The sequence below is a fragment of the Pristiophorus japonicus genome, chromosome 20 (assembly GCF_044704955.1).
Source record: "Pristiophorus japonicus isolate sPriJap1 chromosome 20, sPriJap1.hap1, whole genome shotgun sequence".
Taxonomy (NCBI): Eukaryota; Metazoa; Chordata; class Chondrichthyes; family Pristiophoridae; genus Pristiophorus; species Pristiophorus japonicus.
The window spans coordinates 93,902,439-93,923,045 of record NC_091996.1 but is presented as its reverse complement, the minus strand read 5'-3'; the positions used below and the strand labels follow the sequence as shown (position 1 = coordinate 93,923,045).

The following is a 20,607-nucleotide window of genomic DNA, read 5'->3' as shown; positions in this document are numbered from 1 at the left end:
ATGATTCTGAATCTTTCCAAGAATACAGAGAGGGGGAACCTGATTTAAACTGTTGGCTTTCTGGATATTGAATACTGTCCCTCCCTCCCCTTGCACGATATAGGCCATCAGCTCAATAAATCAAGAGGCTTGTGTTTCTACAGTGCCTTTCACCCCCTCCGGACATCCCAAGGCATTTCACAGCCAATGAAGTACTTTATTTTGAAGTGTAGTCACTGTTGTATTATAGAAAAAGCGGTAGGCGATATGCGCATGGCGAAATCCCATAAACAGCGATATGACAATAATCAGATATAAACTGTTTTTTTTTAAATGATGTTGGTTGAGGTATAGACATTGGCCCCAGCACACCGGGGTGAACGAACTCCACTGCTCACCTTCGAAATAGTGGCCGCGTGATCTTTTACATCCACCTGAGGACAGAGGGAGCCTCAGTTTAAAGTCTCATCTGACAGTGCAGCGCTCCCTCAGTACCGCCCCTCCGACAGTGCGGCGCTCCCTCAGCACTGCCCCTCCGACAGTGCAGCGCTCCCTCAGTACTGCCCCTCCGACAGTGCGGCGCTCCCTCAGTACTGACTCTGCGGCAGTGCGGCGCTCCCTCAGTACTGCCCTTCATACAGTGCGGGGCTCCCTCAGTACTGCCCCTGCGACAGTGCGGCGCTTCCTCAGCACTGCCCCTCCGACAGTGCAGCGCTCCCTCAGTACTGCCCCTCCGACAGTGCGGTGCTCCCTCAGTACTGCCCCTCCGACAGTGCAGCGCTCCCTCAGTACTGCCCCTCCGACAGTGCGGTGCTCCCTCAGTACTGCCCCTCCGACAGTGGGGCGCTCCCTCAGCACTGCCCCTCCGACAGTGTGGTGCTCTCTCAGTACTGCCCCTCCAATAGTGCGGCTTTCCTTCAGTACTGCCCTTCCGACAGTGCGGCGCTCCCTCAGTACTGCCACTCCGACAGTGCGGCACTCCCTCAGTACTGCCCCTGCAGCAGTGCGGCGCTCCCTCAGTACTGCCTCTGCGACTGTGCGGCGCTTTCTCAGCACTGCCCCTCCAACAGTGCAGCGCTCCCTCAGTACTGTCCCTCCAACAGTGCGGGGCTCCCTCAGTACTGCCCCTCCGACAGTGCTGCGCTCCCTCAGTACTGCCCCGCCTCAGTACTACCCCTCCGACAGTGCAGTGCTCCCTCAGTACTGCCCCTCCGACAGTGCGGCGCTCCCTCAGTACTGCCCCTCCGCCAGTGCAGCTCTCCCTCAGTACTGCCCCTCCGACAGTGCGGGGCTCCCTCAGTACTGCCCCTCCGACAGTGCTGCGCTCCCTCAGTACTGCCCCGCCTCAGTACTACCCCTCCGACAGTGCGGTGCTCCCTCAGTACTGCCCCTCCGACAGTGCGGTGCTCCCTCAGTACTGCCCCTCCGACAGTGCGGCACTCCCTCAGTACTGCCCCTCCGACAGTGCGGCTCTCCCTCAGTACTGCCCTTCCGAGAGTGCAGGGCTCCCTCAGTACTGCCCCTCCGACAGTGCGGCGCTGCCTCAGTACCGCCCCTTCGACAGTGCGGCACTCCCTCAGTACTGCCCCTCCAGTGCTCTAATTATCATGCAAGAAGAGCATGGGAGTTATCCCCAGTGTCCGTGGGCCAATATTGATCCCTCAATCAACATAACAAAAAAAGATGATCTGGGTCATTATTACGTTGCTGTTTGTGGGAGCTTGCTGTGCGCAAATTGGCTGCCGTGTTTCCCACATTACAACAGTGACCACACTTCCAAAAGTACTTTATTGGCTGTATAAAGCGCTTTGAGGTGTCCGACAGACGTGAAAGGTGCTATATAAATGCAATTCCTTCTTTCTTTCGTACCGTACGGTGTCAGCAAGATTGCCACATTGAAAGGAATTTTAAGTTGGTGAACCTGGTCACAGCGTTGCTGTGGGTGAGAGTGAGAGAGTTAAAGACTTGTGACTGAATCTCTCCCTCCTGTCCTTCACATGTCCTTCAGGCTCTCCGTTGGCTGGGTGCAGTCGCGTTGCCCAGAGACTCCAGCTCTGAGCCCTCCTGTAATCCGCTCAGCCTAAAGCCAGCCTCTGATTAATTCCTCTACCCTCCGGGCTTAGGGTCGAATGCTCCAGCTGCCGCAGGCGCTATTCAATCGGCCGCAATGTTAAACAGCCTCAATCCGCCTAGCAGGGCTGCTGTTCACCCTCAGACTTGGTCCCTTTTAAAAAAAAAATCCCTGTCCCTGCGACAGACCCGCGACCTTCCGCAGGCTCATGTGTCCACTGATTCCTACCTCTGCCCCCCCTAATTCACCACGTGAGGCTCAACACAAGAGCTGACACATTAATTCAAGTGAAATCACGGCTTAAGCACCCGTCCCTCTTTCTGAGTCAGAGGACAAACATATTGTCCTTGGCAAAGGGTCGTTCCCGACCTCTGCAGTGACCTCACCAACACAGGAAAGATCTCATGTGCGTGAGTGAGGTGCGGACATAAGAATTAGGAGCAGGAGTGGTCCGTTCGGCCCCTCGAGCCTGCTCCGCCATTCAATAAGATCAGGGCTGATCTACCTCAATTCCACTTGCCGGCCTGATCCCTTGATTCCCCTTAGTATCCAAAAATCTAGCAATTTCAGCTTTAGTGTCAGCTGTGGCTCAGGGTAGCACTCGCCTGAGTCAGAACGTTGTGGGTTCAAGTCCCACTCCAGGGCCTTCAGCACATAAATCCAGGCTGACATTCCCTGTGCAGTACTGAGGGAGTTCTGCACTGTCGGAGGAGCAGTACTGACGGAGCACCGCACTGTCGGAGGTGCCGTCTTTCGGCTGAGACGTTAAACCGAGACTCCGTCTGCTCTCTAAGGTGGATATATAAGATCCTATGGCATTATTCGAAGGAGTTATCCCCAGTATCCTGGGACCAATATTTATCCCTCAATCAACATAACAAAAAAAAACATTATCTGGTCATTATCAAATTGCTGTTTGTGGGAGTTTGCTGTGCACAAGTTGGTTCCTACATTACACTCCATAAGTATTTCATTGGCTGTAAAGCGCTTTGAGATGTCCAGTGGTCGTGAAAGGCGCTATAAAATGCAAGTTTTTCTTTTTTCTTTTACAAAAACGACTTTTACACAGCCCTCTGAGGCAGAGAATTCCAAAGATTCACCACCCTCTGAGTGAAGAAATTCCTCCTCATCTCAGTCCTAAATGGCCGACCCCTTATCCTGAGACTGTGACCCCTGGTTCTAGACTCCCCAGCCAGGAGGAAACAATCTCTCAGCATCTATCCTGTCAGTCCCCCTCAGAATCTAGTATGTTTCAATGAGATCACTTCTGTCAAGCCCCTTAAGACAGGACAGGATTGGACTCAGCTTATAGTCTTCCTTCCTCTCCTCCACGCACCCGCCCCCCCCCCCCCCGCCCCCCAGCACGCGAATACCCTCCGACAGTCTGTGTTAGGGTCCAGGTACACAAATCATTTAAACCTAGTAGACAGGTGCAAAAAGCAGTATAAAGGCTAATGTTGGCCGTTATCTTTTGGATGAGATGTTAACCCGAGGCCCCCTGGTAGGACTGCTCCTGTGCTGGCAGCGGGCGGTCGAGCAGATCGTTCAGCCCAACTGCCTGCCTCTCTTCCGCGGCTACGTTCGCACCAAGGTGGACGCAAAAGATCTCACAGCCACTGTTTCAGAGAAGAGCAGGGGAGTTAGTCCTCAGTGTCCTGGGGCCAATATTTATTCTTCAATCAACATCACTGAAAAACAGATTATCTGGGACGTTATCACATTGCTGTTTGTGGCTATATTGTATTTGCTTCATGGGTCCTTTGCTTAAGAATTCATAGCAACACATTGCTATTAAGAACTAGTTGATTTATTAACAAAGGTTTAACAATCACACGACACATTACCGGTTCATCCACCAGGCTCACAGCTGCATACCTCACCGCAGATCTAACTGGCTGGTGTTTTATTAAGTCTTGTGAACATCACGTGACTGGCTAAGCCACTCACAATGCAACAGCTCTACAACTATTTTAATTGTAACTTTAAATCAAGTGGCCCCTTTAGCAAGGGCAGTAGAACCCATCAAATTAGAAATTAACTGATAACTTTGCCAATCAAATTAAAATTCTGTTCCCGGGGGTGATGATGCACATCAGTCCCACCTCTCGCGGAAGGCCACGAGCGTACCGGTGGACACTGCGAGCTCCATCTCCAGGGATACCCTGGTGCGAACGTAGCCGCGGAAGAGAGGCAGGCAGTCGGACTGAACGACCCCCTCAACCGCCCGCTGCCTGCACTGGTTAATGACCCCCTTGGCCAGGCCCAGGAGCAGTCCTACCAGGAGGCCCTCCGACCTGCCCACTCCCCTCCGCACCGGGTGCCCAAAGATCAGGAGCGTGGGACTTTGAAGTACAGCCAGAAGTCGAGGAGCAGCCCCTTCAAGTAGTGGAAGAGGGGCTGCAACCTTGCACATTGGACGGATACATGGAACATGGACTCCTCCAGACTGCAACAGTTCTACAACTATTTTAATTGTAACCGCCCCCTCGTTAAAGGGGGGGCGTCACACTCCAAAAACTTTCAATCAAGTACCCCCTTGTTTTTTTCTTGAGGGCACCAAAAACACAAATTAAACAAGTGCCCCCTGGCTAAAGGGGGGGACGGGGACACTGAAACCCGGCACAATAAACCAAATAAACGTTAGACAAAAAAACATCAAATTAAAATTTGGTTGCCGGGGTTGACGATGCACTCCAGTCCCTCCGGTGTCCACCTCTCGCGGAAGGCCACGAGCGTACCGGTGGACACCACGTGCTCCATCTCCAGGGACACCCTGGCTCGGATGTAACTGCGGAAGAGAGGCAGGCAGTCGGGCTGAACGAACCCCTCGACCGCCCGCTGCCTGGACCGGCCGATGGCACCCTTGGCCGTGCCCAGGAGCAGTCCTATGAGGAGGCCCTGGACCTACCTGCTCCCCTCTGCACTAGGTGCCGAAAGATCACCCAGAATTTGAGGAGCAGCCCCTTCAAATAGTGGAATAGGGGCTGCAGCCTCGCACATTCGATAAAAACATGGAACACGGACTTCTCCAGACCACAGAAATTGCAGGCGGTCTGGGAGCCTGTGAACCGACTTTAAAATTTATTGCACGGGACTGCTCCGTACACCACCCCCAATAAATAGTGGGAGGACTCCCGCGTAGTGTGTATTCCATCGAGGACACCCGCCTCCTCCGGATGGCAAGATGGTGTGCCATGGCGTGTCTGGATAAAACAGCTCTACAACTCTTTTGTTGTGAAAAAAATTAAACAGTTAGTTCAAGTGCCCCCTGATTAAAGGAAGGGGACACTCCAAACACTTTTCAAGTGCCCTTTTATGTTGTCGGTTTTTTTTGGGGCACTAAAACCACAAATTATACAAGTGCCCCCTGGCTAAAAGGGAGGGGACACTAAAACCTGGCAATAAAACAAATTAAACTTTAAAACATATAAAATCAAATTAAAATTTGGTTGCCGGGGGTGATGATGCACTCCAGTCCCTCTGGCGCTCACCTCTCGCAGAAGGCCGCGAGCGTACTGGTGGATACTGCGTGCTTCATCTCCAGGGACACCCTGGCTCGGATGTGACCGCGGAAGAGAGGCAGGCAGTCGGGCTGAACGACCCCCTCAACCGCCCGCTGCCAGGACCGGCTGGTGGCACCCTTGGCCGTGCCCAGTAGCAGTCCTACGAGTAGGCCCTCGGACCTGCCCGCTCCCCTCAGCACAGGGTGCCCAAAGATCAGGCGTGTGGGACTGAAGTGCAACAAGAAATTGAGGAGCAGCCCCTTCAAATAGTGGAATAGGGGCTGCAACCTCGCACATTCCATAGCAACATGGAACACGGACTCCTCCAGAACGCAGAAATTGCAGGCGGCCTGGGAGCCCGTGAACTGGTTTAAAAATTTATTGCACGGGACTGCTACGTGCACCACCCTCCAGGCCAAGTCCCCAATAAGTAGTGGGAGGACTCCTGCGTAGACTGCACTCCATCGGGGATCCCCGCCTCCTCTGGACGGCAAGATGGTGTGCCATGGCATATCCAGATAAAACAGCTCTGCAACTCTTTTGTTGCAAAACAAAATAAACATTAACTCAATTGCTCCCTTATTAAAAGGGGGGAGACACTCCAAACAGTTTTCAAGTGCCCTTTTTTTGTTTTTTTTTAAGGGCACTGAGAGGCAAATTATACAAGTGCCCCCTGACTGGGGGGACACTAAAACCCGGCATTAAAACAAATTAAACTTTAAAACATATAAAATCAAATTAAAATTTGGTTGCCGGGGGTGATGATGCACTCCAGTCCCTCTGGCGCCCTCCTCTCGTGGAAGGCCGCGAGCGTACTGGTGGACACTGCGTGCTCCATCTTCAGGGACACCCTGGCTTGGATGTAAGCGCGGAAGAAACATAGAAACATAGAAAATAGGTGCAGGAGTAGGCCATTCGGCCCTTCTAGCCTGCACCGCCATTCAATGAGTTCATGGCTGAACATTCAACTTCAGTACCCCATTCCTGCTTTCTCGCCATACCCCTTGATCCCCCTAGCAGTAAGGACCTCATCTAACTCCTTTTTGAATATATTTAGTGAATTGGCCTCAACAACTTTCTGTGGTAGAGAATTCCACAGGTTCACCACTCTCTGGGTGAAGAAGTTCCTCCGCATCTCGGTCCTAAATGGCTTACCCCTTATCCTTAGACTGTGACCCCTGGTTCTGGACTTCCCCAACATTGGGAACATTCTTCCTGCATCTAACCTGTCTAACCCCGTCAGAATTTTATATGTTTCTATGAGGTCCCCTCTCATTCTTCTGAACTCCAGTGAATACAAGCCCAGTTGATCCAGTCTTTCTTGATAGGTCAGTCCCGCCATCCCGGGAATCAGTCTGGTGAACCTTCGCTGCACTCCCTCAATAGCAAGAATGTCCTTCCTCAGGTTAGGAGACCAAAACTGTACACAATACTCCAGGTGTGGCCTCACCAATGCCCTGTACAACTGTAGCAACACCTCCCTGCCCCTGTACTCAAATCCCCTTGCTATGAAGGCCAACATGCCATTTGCTTTCTTAACCGCCTGCTGCACCTGCATGCCAACCTTCAATGACTGATGTACCATGACACCCAGGTCTCTTTGCACCTCCCCTTTTCCTAATCTGTCACCATTCAGATAATAGTCTGTCTCTCTGTTTTTACCACCAAAGTGGATAACCTCACATTTATCCACATTATACTTCATCTGCCATGCATTTGCCCACTCACCTAACCTATCCAAGTCGCTCTGCAGCCTCACAGCATCCTCCTCGCAGCTCACACTGCCACCCAACTTAGTGTCATCCGCAAATTTGGAGATACTACATTTAATCCCCTCATCTAAATCATTAATGTACAGTGTAAACAGCTGGGGCCCCAGCACAGAACCTTGCGGTACCCCACTAGTCACTGCCTGCCATTCTGAAAAGTACCCATTTACTCCTACTCTTTGCTTCCTGTCTGACAACCAGTTCTCAATCCATGTCAGTACACTACCCCCAATCCCATGTGCTCTAACTTTGCACATCAATCTCTTGTGTGGGACCTTGTCGAACGCCTTCTGAAAGTCCAAATATACCACATCAACTGGTTCTCCCTTATCCACTCTACTGGAAACATCCTCAAAAAATTCCAGAAGATTTGTCAAGCATGATTTCCCTTTCACAAATCCATGCTGACTTGGACCTATCATGTCACCTCTTTCCAAATGCACTGCTATGACATCCTTAATAATTGATTCCATCATTTTACCCACTATCGATGTCAGGCTGACCGGTCTATAATTCCCTGTTTTCTCTCTCCCTCCTTTTTTAAAAAGTGGGGTTACATTGGCTACCCTCCACTCCATAGGAACTGATCCAGAGTCAATGGAATGTTGGAAAATGACTGTCAACGCATCCACTATTTCCAAGGCCACCTCCTTAAGTACTCTGGGATGCAGTCCATCAGGCCCTGGGGATTTATCGGCCTTCAATCCCATCAATTTCCCCAACACAATTTCCCGGCTAATAAGGATTTCCCTCAGTTCCTCCTCCTTACTAGACCCCCCGACCCCTTTTATAACCGGAAGGTTGTTCGTGTCCTCCTTCGTGAATACCGAACCAAAGTACTTGTTCAATTGGTCCGCCATTTCTTTGTTCCCCGTTATGACTTCCCCTGATTCTGACTGCAGGGGACCTACATTTGTCTTTACTAACCTTTTTCTCTTTACATATCTATAGAAACTTTTGCAATCCGTCTTAATGTTCCCTGCAAGCTTCTTCTCATACTCCATTTTCCCTGCCCTAATCAAACCCTTTGTCCTCCTCTGCTGAGTTCTAAATTTCTCCCAGTCCCCAGGTTCGCTGCTATTTCTGGCCAATTTGTATGCCACTTCCTTGGCTTTAATACTATCCCTGATTTCCCTTGATAGCCACGGTTGAGCCACCTTCCCTTTTTTATTTCTATGCCAGACAGGAATGTACAATTGTTGTAGTTCATCCATGCGGTCTCTAAATGTCTGCCATTGCCCATCCACAGTCAACCCCTTAAGTATCATTCGCCAATCCATCTCAGCCAATTCACGCCTCATACCTTCAAAGTTAGCCTTCTTTAAGTTCTGGACCATGGTCTCTGAATTAACTGTTTCATTCTCCATCCTAATGCAGAATTCCACCATATTATGGTCACTCTTCCCCAAGGGGCCTCGCACAACGAGATTGCTAATTAATCCTTTCTCATTACATAACACCCAGTCTAAGATGGCCTCCCCCCTAGTTGGTTCCTCGACATATTGGTCTAAAAAACCATCCCTTATGCACTCCAGAAAATCCTCCTCCACCGTATTGCTTCCAGTTTGGTTAGCCCAATCTATGTGCATATTAAAGTCACCCATTATAACTGCTGCACCTTTATTGCACGCACCCCTAATTTCCTGTTTGATGCCCTCCCCAACATCACTACTACTGTTTGGAGGTCTGTACACAACTCCCACTAACGTTTTTTGCCCTTTGGTGTTCTGCAGCTCTACCCATATAGATTCCACATCATCCAAGCTAATGTCCTTCCTAACTATTGCCTTAATCTCCTCCTTAACCAGCAATGCTACCCCACCTCCTTTTCCTTTTATTCTATCCTTCCTGAATGTTGAATACCCCTGGATGTTGAGTTCCCAGCCCTGCTCATCCTGGAGCCACGTCTCCGTAATCCCAATCACATCATATTTGTTAACATCTATTTGCACAGTTAATTCATCCACCTTATTGCGGATACTCCTTGCATTAAGACACAAAGCCTTTAGGCTTGTTTTTTTAACACCCTCTGTCCTTTTAGAATTTTGCTGTACAATGGCCCTTTTTGTTCTTTGCCTTGGGTTTCTCTGCCCTCCACTTTTCCTCATCTCCTTTCTGTCTTTTGTTTTTGCCTCCTTTTTGTTTCCCTCTATCTCCCTGCATTGGTTCCCATCCCCCTGCCATATTAGTTTAACTCCTCCCCAACAGCACTAGCAAACACTCCCCCGAGGACATTGGTTCCGATTCTGCCCAGGTGCAGACCGTCCGGATTGTACTGGTCCCACCTCCCCCAGAACCGGTTCCAATGCCCCAGGAATTTGAATCCCTCCCTGCTGCACCATTGCTCAAGCCACGTATTCATCTGAGCTATCCTGCGATTCCTACTCTGACTAGCACGTGGCACTGGTAGCAATCCCGAGATTACTACTTTTGAGGTCCTACTTTTTAATTTAGCTCCTAGCTCCTTAAAGAGAGGCAGGCAGTCAGGCTGAACGGCCCCCTTGACCGCCCGCTGCCTGGACCGGCTGGTGGCACCCTTGGCCGTGCCCAGGAGCAGTCCTGCGAGGAGGCCCTCGGACCTACCCGCTCCCCTCCGCACAGGATGCCCAAAGATCAGGAGTGTGGGACTGAAGTGCAAACAAAATTTTAGGAGCAGCCCTTTTAAACAGTGGAATAGGGGCTGCAACCTCGTACATTCCATAAAAACATGGTATACGGACTCCTCCAGACTGCAGAAATTGCAGGCGGCCTGAGAGCCCGTGAACTGGCTTAAAAATTTAATGCACGTGACTGCTCCGTGCACCACCCTCCAGGCCAAGTCCCCAATAAATAGTGGGAGGACTCCCGTGTAGAGTGCACTCCATCGGGGACCCCCGCCTCCTCAGGACGGCAAGTTAGTGTGCCGTGGCGTGTCCGGATAAAACAGCTCTACAACTCTTTTGTTGCAAATAAATAAACAGTTAATCCATGTGCCCCCTCATTAAAGGGGGGGGACACTCCAAAAACTTTTCAGGTGCCCTTTTTTTTTGTTTGTTTTTTTAGGGCACTGAGATGCAAATTATACAAGTGCCCCCTGACTCGGGGAACACTAAAACCGGCAATAAAAACAAATTAAACTTTAAAACATATACAATCAAATTAAAATTTGGTTGCCGGGGTGACGATGCACTCCAGTCCCTCCGGCGCCCACCTCTCGCGGAAGACCGCAAGCCTACCGGTGGACACCGCGTGCTCCATCTCTAAGGACACTCTGGCTCGGATGTAGGCGCGGAAGAGAGGCAGGCAGTCGGGCTGAACGACCCCCTCAACCACCCGCTGCCTGGACCGGCTGATGGCACCCTTGGCCGTGCCCAGGAGCAGTCCTACAAGGAGGCCCTTGGACCTACCCGCTCCCCTCCGCACAGGGTGCCCAAAGATCAGGAGTGTGGGACTGAAGTGCAGCCAGAAATTGAGGAGCAGCCCCTTTAAGTAATGAAACAGGGGCTGCAACCTCGCACACTCCATAAAAACATGGAACACGGACTCTTCCAGACCGCAGAAATTGCAGGTGGCCTGGGAGCCCGTGAACCGGCTTAAAAATTTATTGCACGGGACTACTCCGTGCACCACCCTCCAGGCCAAGTCTCCGATAAATAGTGGGCGGACTCCCGCGTAGAGTGCCCTCCATCGGGGACCCCCGCCTCCTCTGGACGGCAAGATGTTGCGCCGTGGCGTGTCCGGATAAAACACCGCTACAAACCTGAGAGTATCCTCATAGGTGCATGCATTACAGTGGGAGCTTGCTGTGCGCAAATTAGCTGCCGCCTTTCCTACATTACAACAGTGACTCCACTTCAATGGCCTGTAAAGCTCTTTGGGACGTCCTGAGGTGGTGACAGGCGCTGTAGAAATGCAAGTCTTTCTTTCTATTCCACAAGATATCAAACACTGAATCTTTTACATCCACCAGAGAGGGCAGAGGGGGCTTCAGTCTGCTGGGATATCCCTTGTATTCTTGTCTTGCTTGTTTATTTTATGCGTGTCCACTCGCTCTGCGCTATCTTTTTGAAAGAGCTATCCATTTAGTCCCACTGCCCCCTCCTGCTCTCTCCCCCATAACCCTGCAAATTGACTCCACTTTCAAGTATTCATCCAATTCCCCATTTCATATTGAAACCGCTTCCACCGCCCTGTCTTCTCCCAACCTTTTCTCTAACGAACTGGCAGTCTTCTGACACTCACAAACACACCTGCACGGATTTAGGCTCGACAAGTGTTGGCAAACACGAGGCTGTGTTTACCTACGGTGAGCTCATTGAGGACAAACTGCAAGGGCAAACTCTCATCGGCTAATGAAAGTCATCTGAACCCCTGAAGTGAGAGAAAAAACTTGCAATTCCACAGCTCCATTCACCCGCTCAGGATGTCCCAAAGCGCTTTGCAGCCAAGGAAGTACTTTTCTTGAAATGCAGTAACTGTTGTAATGTAGGAAACGCGGCAGCCAATTTGCGCATAGCAAGCTCCCACAAACAGCAATGTGATAATGACCAGATAATTAATTTTTTTATGTTGGTTGAGGAACAAATAGTGGCCCCAAGACACCTGTTCATCTTCAATAGTTACATGGGAGCTTTTACGTCCACCTGCGAGGGCAGATGGGGCCTCAGCTTAACGTCTCATCTGAAAGACGGCACCTCTGACAGTGCAGTGCTCCCTCAATACTGCCCCTCCGACAGTGCTGCGCTCCCTCAGTACTGCCCCCCCTCAGTACTACCCCTCCGACAGTGCGGTGCTCCCTCAGTACTGCCCCTCCGACAGTGCGGCGCTCCCTCAGTACTGCCCCTCCGCCAGTGCGGCGCTCCCTCAGTACTGACCCTCCGACAGTGCAGCTCTCCCTCAGTACTGCCCCTCCGACAGTGCGACGCTCCCTCAGTACTGCCCCTCCGACAGTGCGGCGCTCCCTCAGTACTGCCCCTCCGACAATGCGGCGCTCCCTCAGTACTGCCCCTCCGACAGTGCGGCACTCCCTCAGTACTGCCCCTCCGACAGTGCGGCGCTCCCTCAGCACTGCCCCTCTGACAGTGCAGTGCTCCCTTGGTACTGCCCCTCCGACAGTGTGGCACTCCGTCAGTACTTGTATTGGGAGTGGCGGTCTGGATTATGTGCTCAAGTCTGGGACTTTCGGACTCAGTGGCGAGAGAGTGTTACCCTCTGAGCCACAGCTGACATCAGGTTGATGGCTCGGCTCAAGCCCAGGACCTCTGGGTTAGAATCGAGGCCAGGTTCACTCTAGTTTTCATCCTTCTCAGGTGGTAAAGCACGCCCTGTCTCAGGATGTAGGGAGAAAGGCAGGGCCACAGCCCTAGCGCCTCCCGATCCAGTAACGGGAATGAATATCAGTCGGCGGCACTCAATCGCCGCTTCCCGCTAGCTGGCAAACCAATCTCGAAGGTTAATCTGTCCCTCTCTCTCCACAAAGTGAAACATCATAGTTCCCTAACTTGCACCGAGTCCCGTGTCCTAATTCGCACCAGGTCCCGCTCACCTATCACCCCGTGCTCGCTGTCCCGTGTTCTAACTCGCACCGAGTCCTGCTCACCCATCACCCCCTGTGCTTACTGCCCCGTGTCCTAACTCGCACTGAGTCCCACTCACCCATCACCCCCTGTGCTTACTGCCCCATGTCCTAACTCGCACCGAGTCCCGCTCACCCATCACCCCATGTGCTTGCTGCCCCGTGTCCTAACTCGCATCGAGTCCCGCTCACCCATCACCCCCTGTGCTCGCTGCCCCGTGTCCTAACTCGCACCGAGTCCCGCTCACCCATCACCCACCCCATGTGCTCGCTGCCCCGTGTCCTAACTCGCACCAGGTCCCGCTCACCCATCACCCCATGTGCTCGCTGACCTACATTGGTTCCCAGTCCGGCAACGACTCGATTTCAAAATTCTCATCTTTGTGTTCAAATCTCTCCGTAGGCCTCAACCCCCCCGCCCCTCCCCTATCTCTGTAACTTCCTCATGCTCCTACAGCCACCTCCACCCCTCGAGATCTGCGCTCATCCAATTCTAGCCTCGTGAGCACCTGATTATAATCGCTCGACCATTGGTGGCCGTGCCTTCAGCTGCGTAGGCCCTAAGCTCTAGAATTCCTTCCCTAAACCTCTCCACCTCTCTCTTCCTTCAAGATGCTTCTTAAAACCTACCTCTTTGAACGAGCTTTTGGTCGCCTGTCCCTAATATCTCATGTGGTCAAATTTTGTTTGACAACGCTCCTGTGAAGCACCTTGGGACGTTTTACTATGTTAAAGATGCTGAACATTACAGAAGAAATGTTCCATGGGCAGCTATACTGGCATGAATAAGGAGAGATTGAGTAGACTAGGCATCTATTCTCTAGAGTTTAGAAGAATGAGTGATGATCTCATTGAAACATACAATTCTTACAGGGTTTGACAGGGTAAACATAGAAAATAGGTGCAGGAGTAGGCCATTCGGCCCTTTGAACCTGTACCACCATTCAATAAGATCATGGCTGATCATTCACCTCAGTACCCCTTTCCTGCTTTCTCTCCATACCCCTTGATCCCTTTAGCCGTCAGGGCCATAGCTAACTCCCTCTTGAATATATCTAACGAACTGGCATCAACAACTCTCTGCGGCAGAGAATTCCACAGGTTAACAACTCTCTGAGTGAAGTTTCTCCTCATCTCGGTCCTAAATGGCTTACCCCTTATCCTTAGACTGTGACCCCTGGTTCTGGACTTCCCCAACATTGGGAACGTTCTTCCTGCATCTAACCTATCGAGTCCCGTCAGAATTTTATATATTTCTATGAGAACCCATCTCATTCTTCTAAACTCCAGTGAATACAGGCCCAGTCGATCCATTCTCTCCTCAGGTCAGTCCTGTCATCCCGGGAATCAATCTGGTGAACCTTCGCTGCACTCCCTCAATAATAGCAAGAACGTCCTTCCTCAGATTAGGAGACCAAAACTGAACACAATACTCCAGGTGAGGCCTCACCAATGCCCTGTACAACTGCAGTAAGGCATCCCTGCTCCTATACTCAAATTCCCTAGATATGAAGGCCAACATGCCATTTGCGTGCCATTTGGGTAGATGCAGGGAGAATGTTTCCTCCTGGCTGGGGAGTCTAGAACCAGGGGTCACAGTCTCAGGATAAGGGATCAGCCATTTAGGATTGAGATGAGGAGAAATATCTTCACTCAGAGGGTGGTGAATCTTTGGAATTCTCTGCCCCAGTGGGCTGTGGAGGCTCGGTTGTTGAGTATATTCAAGACAGAGATCGACAGATTTTGGTATATTAAGGGAATCGAGAGATATGGGGATAGTGCAGGAAAGTGGAGTTGAGGTAGATCAGCCCTGATCTCATTGAATGGCGGAGCCGGTTAGAGGGGCCGAATGACCGACTACTGCTCCTAATTCTTATGTTTTTCTGAATGAGTGCGCCAAAGATGAGGAGCCGAAACCAATCTGATTGATCATTCTCCAAACCTTAGATCATAAACGTGTCAGCTGTGGCTCAGTGGGTAGCATACGTGTCTCTGAGTCAGAAGGTTGTGGGTTAGGGACTTGGGCACATAAATCTAGGCTGGCACTCCAATGCAGTGTTGAGGGGGTGCTGCACTGTAGGAGGTGCCGTCTTTCGTACGAGATGTTAAACTGAGGCCCCGTCTGCTCTCTAAGGTGGACATAAAAGATCCCACGGCACTATTTTGAAGAAGAGCAGGCAAGTTATCCCCTGGCCAATATTTATCTCTCAATCAACATAACATCTGGTCATTATCACATTGCTGTGTGTGGGAGCTTGCTGTGCGCAAATTGGCTGCCGCGTTTCCCACATTACAACAGTGATGACACTCCAAAAAGTACTTCATTGGCTGTAAAGTGTTTTGGGAAGTCCGGTGGTTGTGGAGGGCGCTATATTAATGCATGTCTTTCTTTCAAATCGTCCTGGTTAATCAAACGTGTCACATGGCCCGTTCCCCTGATTGAAGGCAATAATATCAACACTTTGAGAACTGGCCCTCCTGAATATTGAAAAAGCAGAGCTTGGCGATTGTTTTGGGAGAAACATTTGATGGAAAACACATCTGTTTCCCCCAACACTAAAGGGCTGACTGGAGCAGATGGCAATAACTGAAAACAGATCGTCTCGCTTTCGAATTAGGTACATTGCTGCCATCTGATGTCCGAGCTCCTAACTACACGAGGACACAGTCAAACCTCCCTTCTTCTCCTCCGCCATCCCTTCCTCTCCTGAAGGTGTGGACTCCTTGCTGGGGTACAGTTCTGCCGGCTCCAGGGATCCTTCTGTATTCCTTGCCCGTTCTTCGTGTGCCAATGATTGCCAATCACTGATTGGGCAAACTGATAAAATGAACATCGGATTTACAGCACAGAAACAGGCCATTCGGCCCAGCTGGTCTAAGGAGAAAAGAAAGACTTGAATTTATATAGCGTCCTTTACCACCACCGGAGGTCTCGAAAAGCGCTTTACAGCCAATTAAGCACTTTACAGCCAATTAAGCACTTTTGAAGTGGAGTCACTGTTGTAATGTGGAAAACGCAGCAACCAATTTGCGCCCGGCAAGCTCACACAAACAGCAATTTGATGATGATCAGATTATCTGTTTTTGTAATGCTGATTGAGGGATAAATATTGGCCCAAGGACACCGTTGATAACTCCTATGCCCTTCTTCGAAATAGTGCCGTGGGATCTTTTACGTCCACTTGAGAGCAGACAGGGCCTCGGTTTAACGTCTCATCCGAGGAGTGGAGCAGGTGTAAGCCATATGGCCCCTCGAGCCTGCTCCGCCATCCAGTAAGATCATGGCTGATCTTCAACCTTAACTCCACTTTCCCGCACTATCCCCATAACCCTCGATTTCCTTCGTGCCCAAAAATCTCAGCCTTGAATATACTCAATGACTAAGCATCCACAGCACTCTGGGGTAGAGAATTCCAAAGATTCACTACTCTGAGTGAGGAAATCCCTCCTCATCTCAGTCCTAAATGGCCTTCCCCTTATCCTGAGACTGTGACCCCTGGTTCTAGACTCCCTAGCCAGGGGAAACAGCACTCAGCATCAAACTGGTGTTTATGCTCCACACGAGCCTCCTCCCACTCCTCTTCAAGTCATTCTATCAGCATATCCCGTTCTCCTCCATGTGTTTATCTAGCTTCCCCTTAAATGCCTCTATTCAGGGATGATCTTGAGTGTGACAATCTCTGCAAAAGTGGTCCCTTGTAGTCACTGTTGTAATGTAGGAAATGCGGCAGCCAATTTGCACACAGCAAGCTCCCACAAACAGCACTGTGATAATGATCGGATAATTTGTTTTTTGTTATGTTGATTGAGGGATATTTTCGGTTTAATGACTCATTCAACATACAGTACCTCACAGTGCAGCACTCCCTCAGTACTGCCACTCCGACAGTGCGGCGCTCCCTCAGTACTGCCCCTCAGACAGTGCGGCGCTCCCTCAGTACTGCCCCTCAGACAGTGCAGCGCTCCCTCAGTACTGCCCCTCCAACTGTGCGGCGCTCCCTCAGTACTGCCCCTCCGACAGTGCGACGCTCCCTCAGTACTGCTCCTCCGACAGTCCAGCGCTCCCTCAGTAAAGTGCCTGATCGAAAGCTGAGGCGCTTTGTTGGAACAGCGTCGGAGGCCGAGGACAGAGACGTCATAGCGAGCGATATGTTGAACAGACGGTCCCTGTGTTAGTGCACCCTACCTGGATCTGCTTTTTGTCACATTAATCCCGAGTGCAAAGACGGAGTGGATGTGAAAGAAGTGGGCGGCAGGAAGTGCAGGCGGTTGCTCTATTGCCTGTATGGTTGGATTTCTGCAAAAGTGAAATGATAGGAGTTAAGCAGACTTTTTTTGTGTTTAATTAAAAGAATCTTTATTCCTTTGTATCTCGTTAATTTGCCTTCAGGACAAGGGGGAGAAAATAATCGACTAAACTAAAATCAATTTATTGATCTTTAAGCATGTTTGATCACTGCATTGCCTTCCGAATCTTGCGTGAAGAGTAAGTCCGCTCGTGGAGAGAACGTGTTGTCGTATTTGGATTGCAGCAGGCTGGACGATGCACAGAGAAGAGGCAGCTTTGCATTCGGAGGGAGACTGCAGCCGGAGCCCCCGTCGATGGCACTGGTGCAGCGGCTGGGCGCGAGTCTCCTGTTCTGGGGGCAAGAAGTATCCGTGCGCCGGTGGGAGATGACCCGGTTTCCCTGCGAATCTTGGCTGAATAAAAGCGACAGCGTGCTCTGCTCATCGCGGGGCTTTGTTGACCGTTTGAAAGCCGGCGATTCAGCGTGGCGGGGGGCATTCGAACGCCGCGGAAGCGAGGAGGTTCCCGCTGGCAGCAGGAAGCATTTCCAGGCCGTTGGATTCAGATTCATCTCTTTACGAATGGGCCAGAAGACATTTTCCTTATCCTCTGCAAACAGACCTCCGCCCCAGTCGGAGTTTAGTTTCCTGGGCGAACGCATCACCTTCCTTTCCGTTGACCCTCTCTCTCCATTTGTGGCTCGCAGGGTCGAGGCGAAATGTCTGTCTAACCCAGCTCCGAAACGCTCCGTGCACAGGATTTCCGACTTGCCTGCCTTCGTGCCCGCACCGGGCGTTCCCTGGTCCGGGGAGCGATTCAGGGCAGGCGAGCTTGGCGACTTCCTGTGTGACATAACGCGGTTCCTCTGAGAATCCTGGGTAAAATCCAGCTGGGGCAAGCGGTCAGGGGGTGTGTGGGGAGAGGTGCTGCCCGTGGGCGGCGGCTCGCGCGCAACAGTACCGTCACCCGCCCTGCTTTCTCCGCGGAAACGCCGCCCATGCTCTGAGGCCCGGTGTCTCTGATCGTTCAATGCTGGCGTAGTGTCGGCGCGCCTGGTGCCAGCTGGAGGGCCTCTCTCCTCCTGGCTACAGCCGGCCGCTCCCCTCGTTGCTGCCGATCGCTCCCCTCGGCCCGCCAGGCGGCCGCGGCCAAAGCCGTCTACGCGGGAATCCTTGTCGCCAATCAGCCCGGGCTGATCGTTGTGCGTTTCCCCTTCAGTGACATTATTACCAGAAACAAGTGAGGCAGCATCCACTGCCCCCGGGGTAGATTTCTGTGGGAGGTTCGCAGGCTTACCTGTGAAGAAATTAATGGTAAAGAGAAACTGGGGTTGGACAACAATTATGGCCGGATCACCATCAAGTGACAAAATAGAATGACATCGAGTGTGCGGCACAGAAAGAGGCCATTGGGCCCCACCGCTCCGTGTCGGTGTTTATGGTCCACACCAGCCTCCTCTCACCCCTCTCCATCTCACCCCATCACCATATCCTTCAATTCCTTTCTCCCTCATGTGTCCCCTGAAATCTGTAATCGATGATATAAAAATCATTGATTAAAGAAGCTGGGGTTGTCCTCCTTGGAGCAGAGGAAGTTAAGAGGAGATTTAATAGAGACGTTCAAAATCATCAGGGGTTTCGATGGAGTAAATAAGGAGAGACTGTTCCCGGGGCAGGAGGGTGGGTAACCAGGGGGACACAGATTGACGATAATCAGCGATGGAACCAGAGGGGGAGATGGGGAGAATGTTTTTACGCAGCGAGTTATTGTGATCGGGAACGTGCTGCCTGAAAGGGCGGTGGGAGCAGATTCAATAATAACTTTCAAACCGGGAATTGGATAAATACCTGAAGGGGAAACATTCACCGGGCTGTGGGGAATGAGCAGGGGGAGTGGGACTGATTGGATCCGGCACAGGCTCGATGGGCCGAATGGCCTCCTCCTGGGCTGTGAGATTCTGTGATAAAGGGTGATCTAATAAATTAATTAGATCACCCCTTAACCGTCGATCGGATTACTTTCCCCACACAGAGTAGACTTGGTGGCCTGAGAGACACTGGTCAGGTTAAAGACAGCTCCTCCACCTCAGCATTTCTGGATGCAGCATGAATGAATGTTGTTCCGCGGCTGTGTAAATGACTCAGAATGAAGGAAAGCTGCTGTACCTTTGGACTGTGGGAAGAAGAAGGAAGGGACGGTTGTCTGTATGACGCACGGTTGAGGAACCCTCGTCTGTGTGAAGTTGAGAGCCACTTCAACGCTGTACTTGCTTCGGGACAGAGGGTTGAGCAGCTTCGAAATGGGACGGGGCTGAAAAGAAAGTTTTCAAAAATCAAGGTTCGGAAAAACATTTTCACCGGCATGGATTGAAAGCAATAGTCAATGAGAGAATGTTTCACATCAGCGGTAAGGTGCCAGCTGGGGTATTGTGGACGTGAGCATGACTGCCCTCGACTTCAAGGCTGCATCTGACCGAGTGTGGCATCAAGGAACCCTGGTAAAACTGAAGTCAATGGGAATCAGGGGGAAAACTCTCCACTGGCTGGAGTCATACCGAGCACAAGGGAAGATGGTTGGAGGTCAATCATCACAGCCCCAGGACATCGCTGCTTCATCAATGACCTTCCCTCCATCATAAGGTCAGAAGTGGGGATGTTTGCTGATGATTGCAGTGTTCAGTGCCATTTGCAACTCCCCAGATAATGGAGCAGTCCGTGCCCACGTGCAGACCTGGACAACATTCAGGCTTGGGCTGCTAAGTGGCAAGTAACATCGGTGCCACACAAGTGCCATCTCCAACAAGTGAGAGTCTAACCACCGCTCAAAGAGCCACTACAGGCACGGCGGGCCGAATGGCCTCCTTGTGTGCTTTAAGTTTCTATGATTCTATGAAGAGGCGCAGACAGCAGGTGGATAAGGCAGGAAGATTTCCTGCTTACTCTCTGTAATGAAATCGTCAATTTGATCTTTATATGCAAATTCACAACGCATAGAAACTTGAAATAAATTGCCCCCCCAAATGAATCGAGATCACAAGGGGCTTATACAAGGTGTAAGTAGATGCCAGGTTGGGCCTAGACTCCAAATTTGGGCTGTATTTACCATTTTGTGTCAATGCAGAAGTGTAATCAGACATAAATTTGACACTGAGCTACATAAGGAGATATTAGGGACAGATGGTCAAAAGCTTGGTCAAAGAGGTAGGTTTTAAGGAGTGTCTTAAAGGAGGGGAGAGAGGTGGAGAGGTTAAGGGAGAGAATTCCAGAGCTTGGGGCCCAGGCAGCTGAAGGCACGGCTGCCGATGGTGGAGCAATGGAAATCGGGGGATGCGCAAGAGGCCAGAATTGGAGGCACGCAGAGATCTCGGAGGAGATTAGTGAAAGTCAGGGGCGAGGCCGTGGAGGGATATGAACACAAGAATGAGAATATTGAAATAGAGGCGT

The 20,607-nt window shown here is 51.1% G+C and overlaps 1 protein-coding gene across 2 annotated transcripts in view; it reads right to left on the bottom strand.

Moving 5' to 3' along the window:
* LOC139232700 (solute carrier family 35 member G3-like) overlaps positions 1 to 20,607 on the bottom strand; it is a 261,262-nt gene that overhangs the window by 237,768 nt on the left and 2,887 nt on the right. The window contains exons 3-4 of one of the 2 annotated variants that reach the window (XM_070863179.1): positions 19,330 to 19,474; positions 17,207 to 18,460 (exon numbers count right to left, since the gene is read on the bottom strand). In XM_070863179.1, the coding sequence (XP_070719280.1) occupies positions 17,316 to 18,460; positions 19,330 to 19,474 (1,290 nt within the window). In that variant the 3' untranslated portion in view covers positions 17,207 to 17,315. Of the gene's footprint in view, positions 1 to 17,206; positions 18,461 to 19,329; positions 19,475 to 20,607 lie in introns of those variants that run through there. The other variant, XM_070863178.1, reaches the window with a different exon arrangement.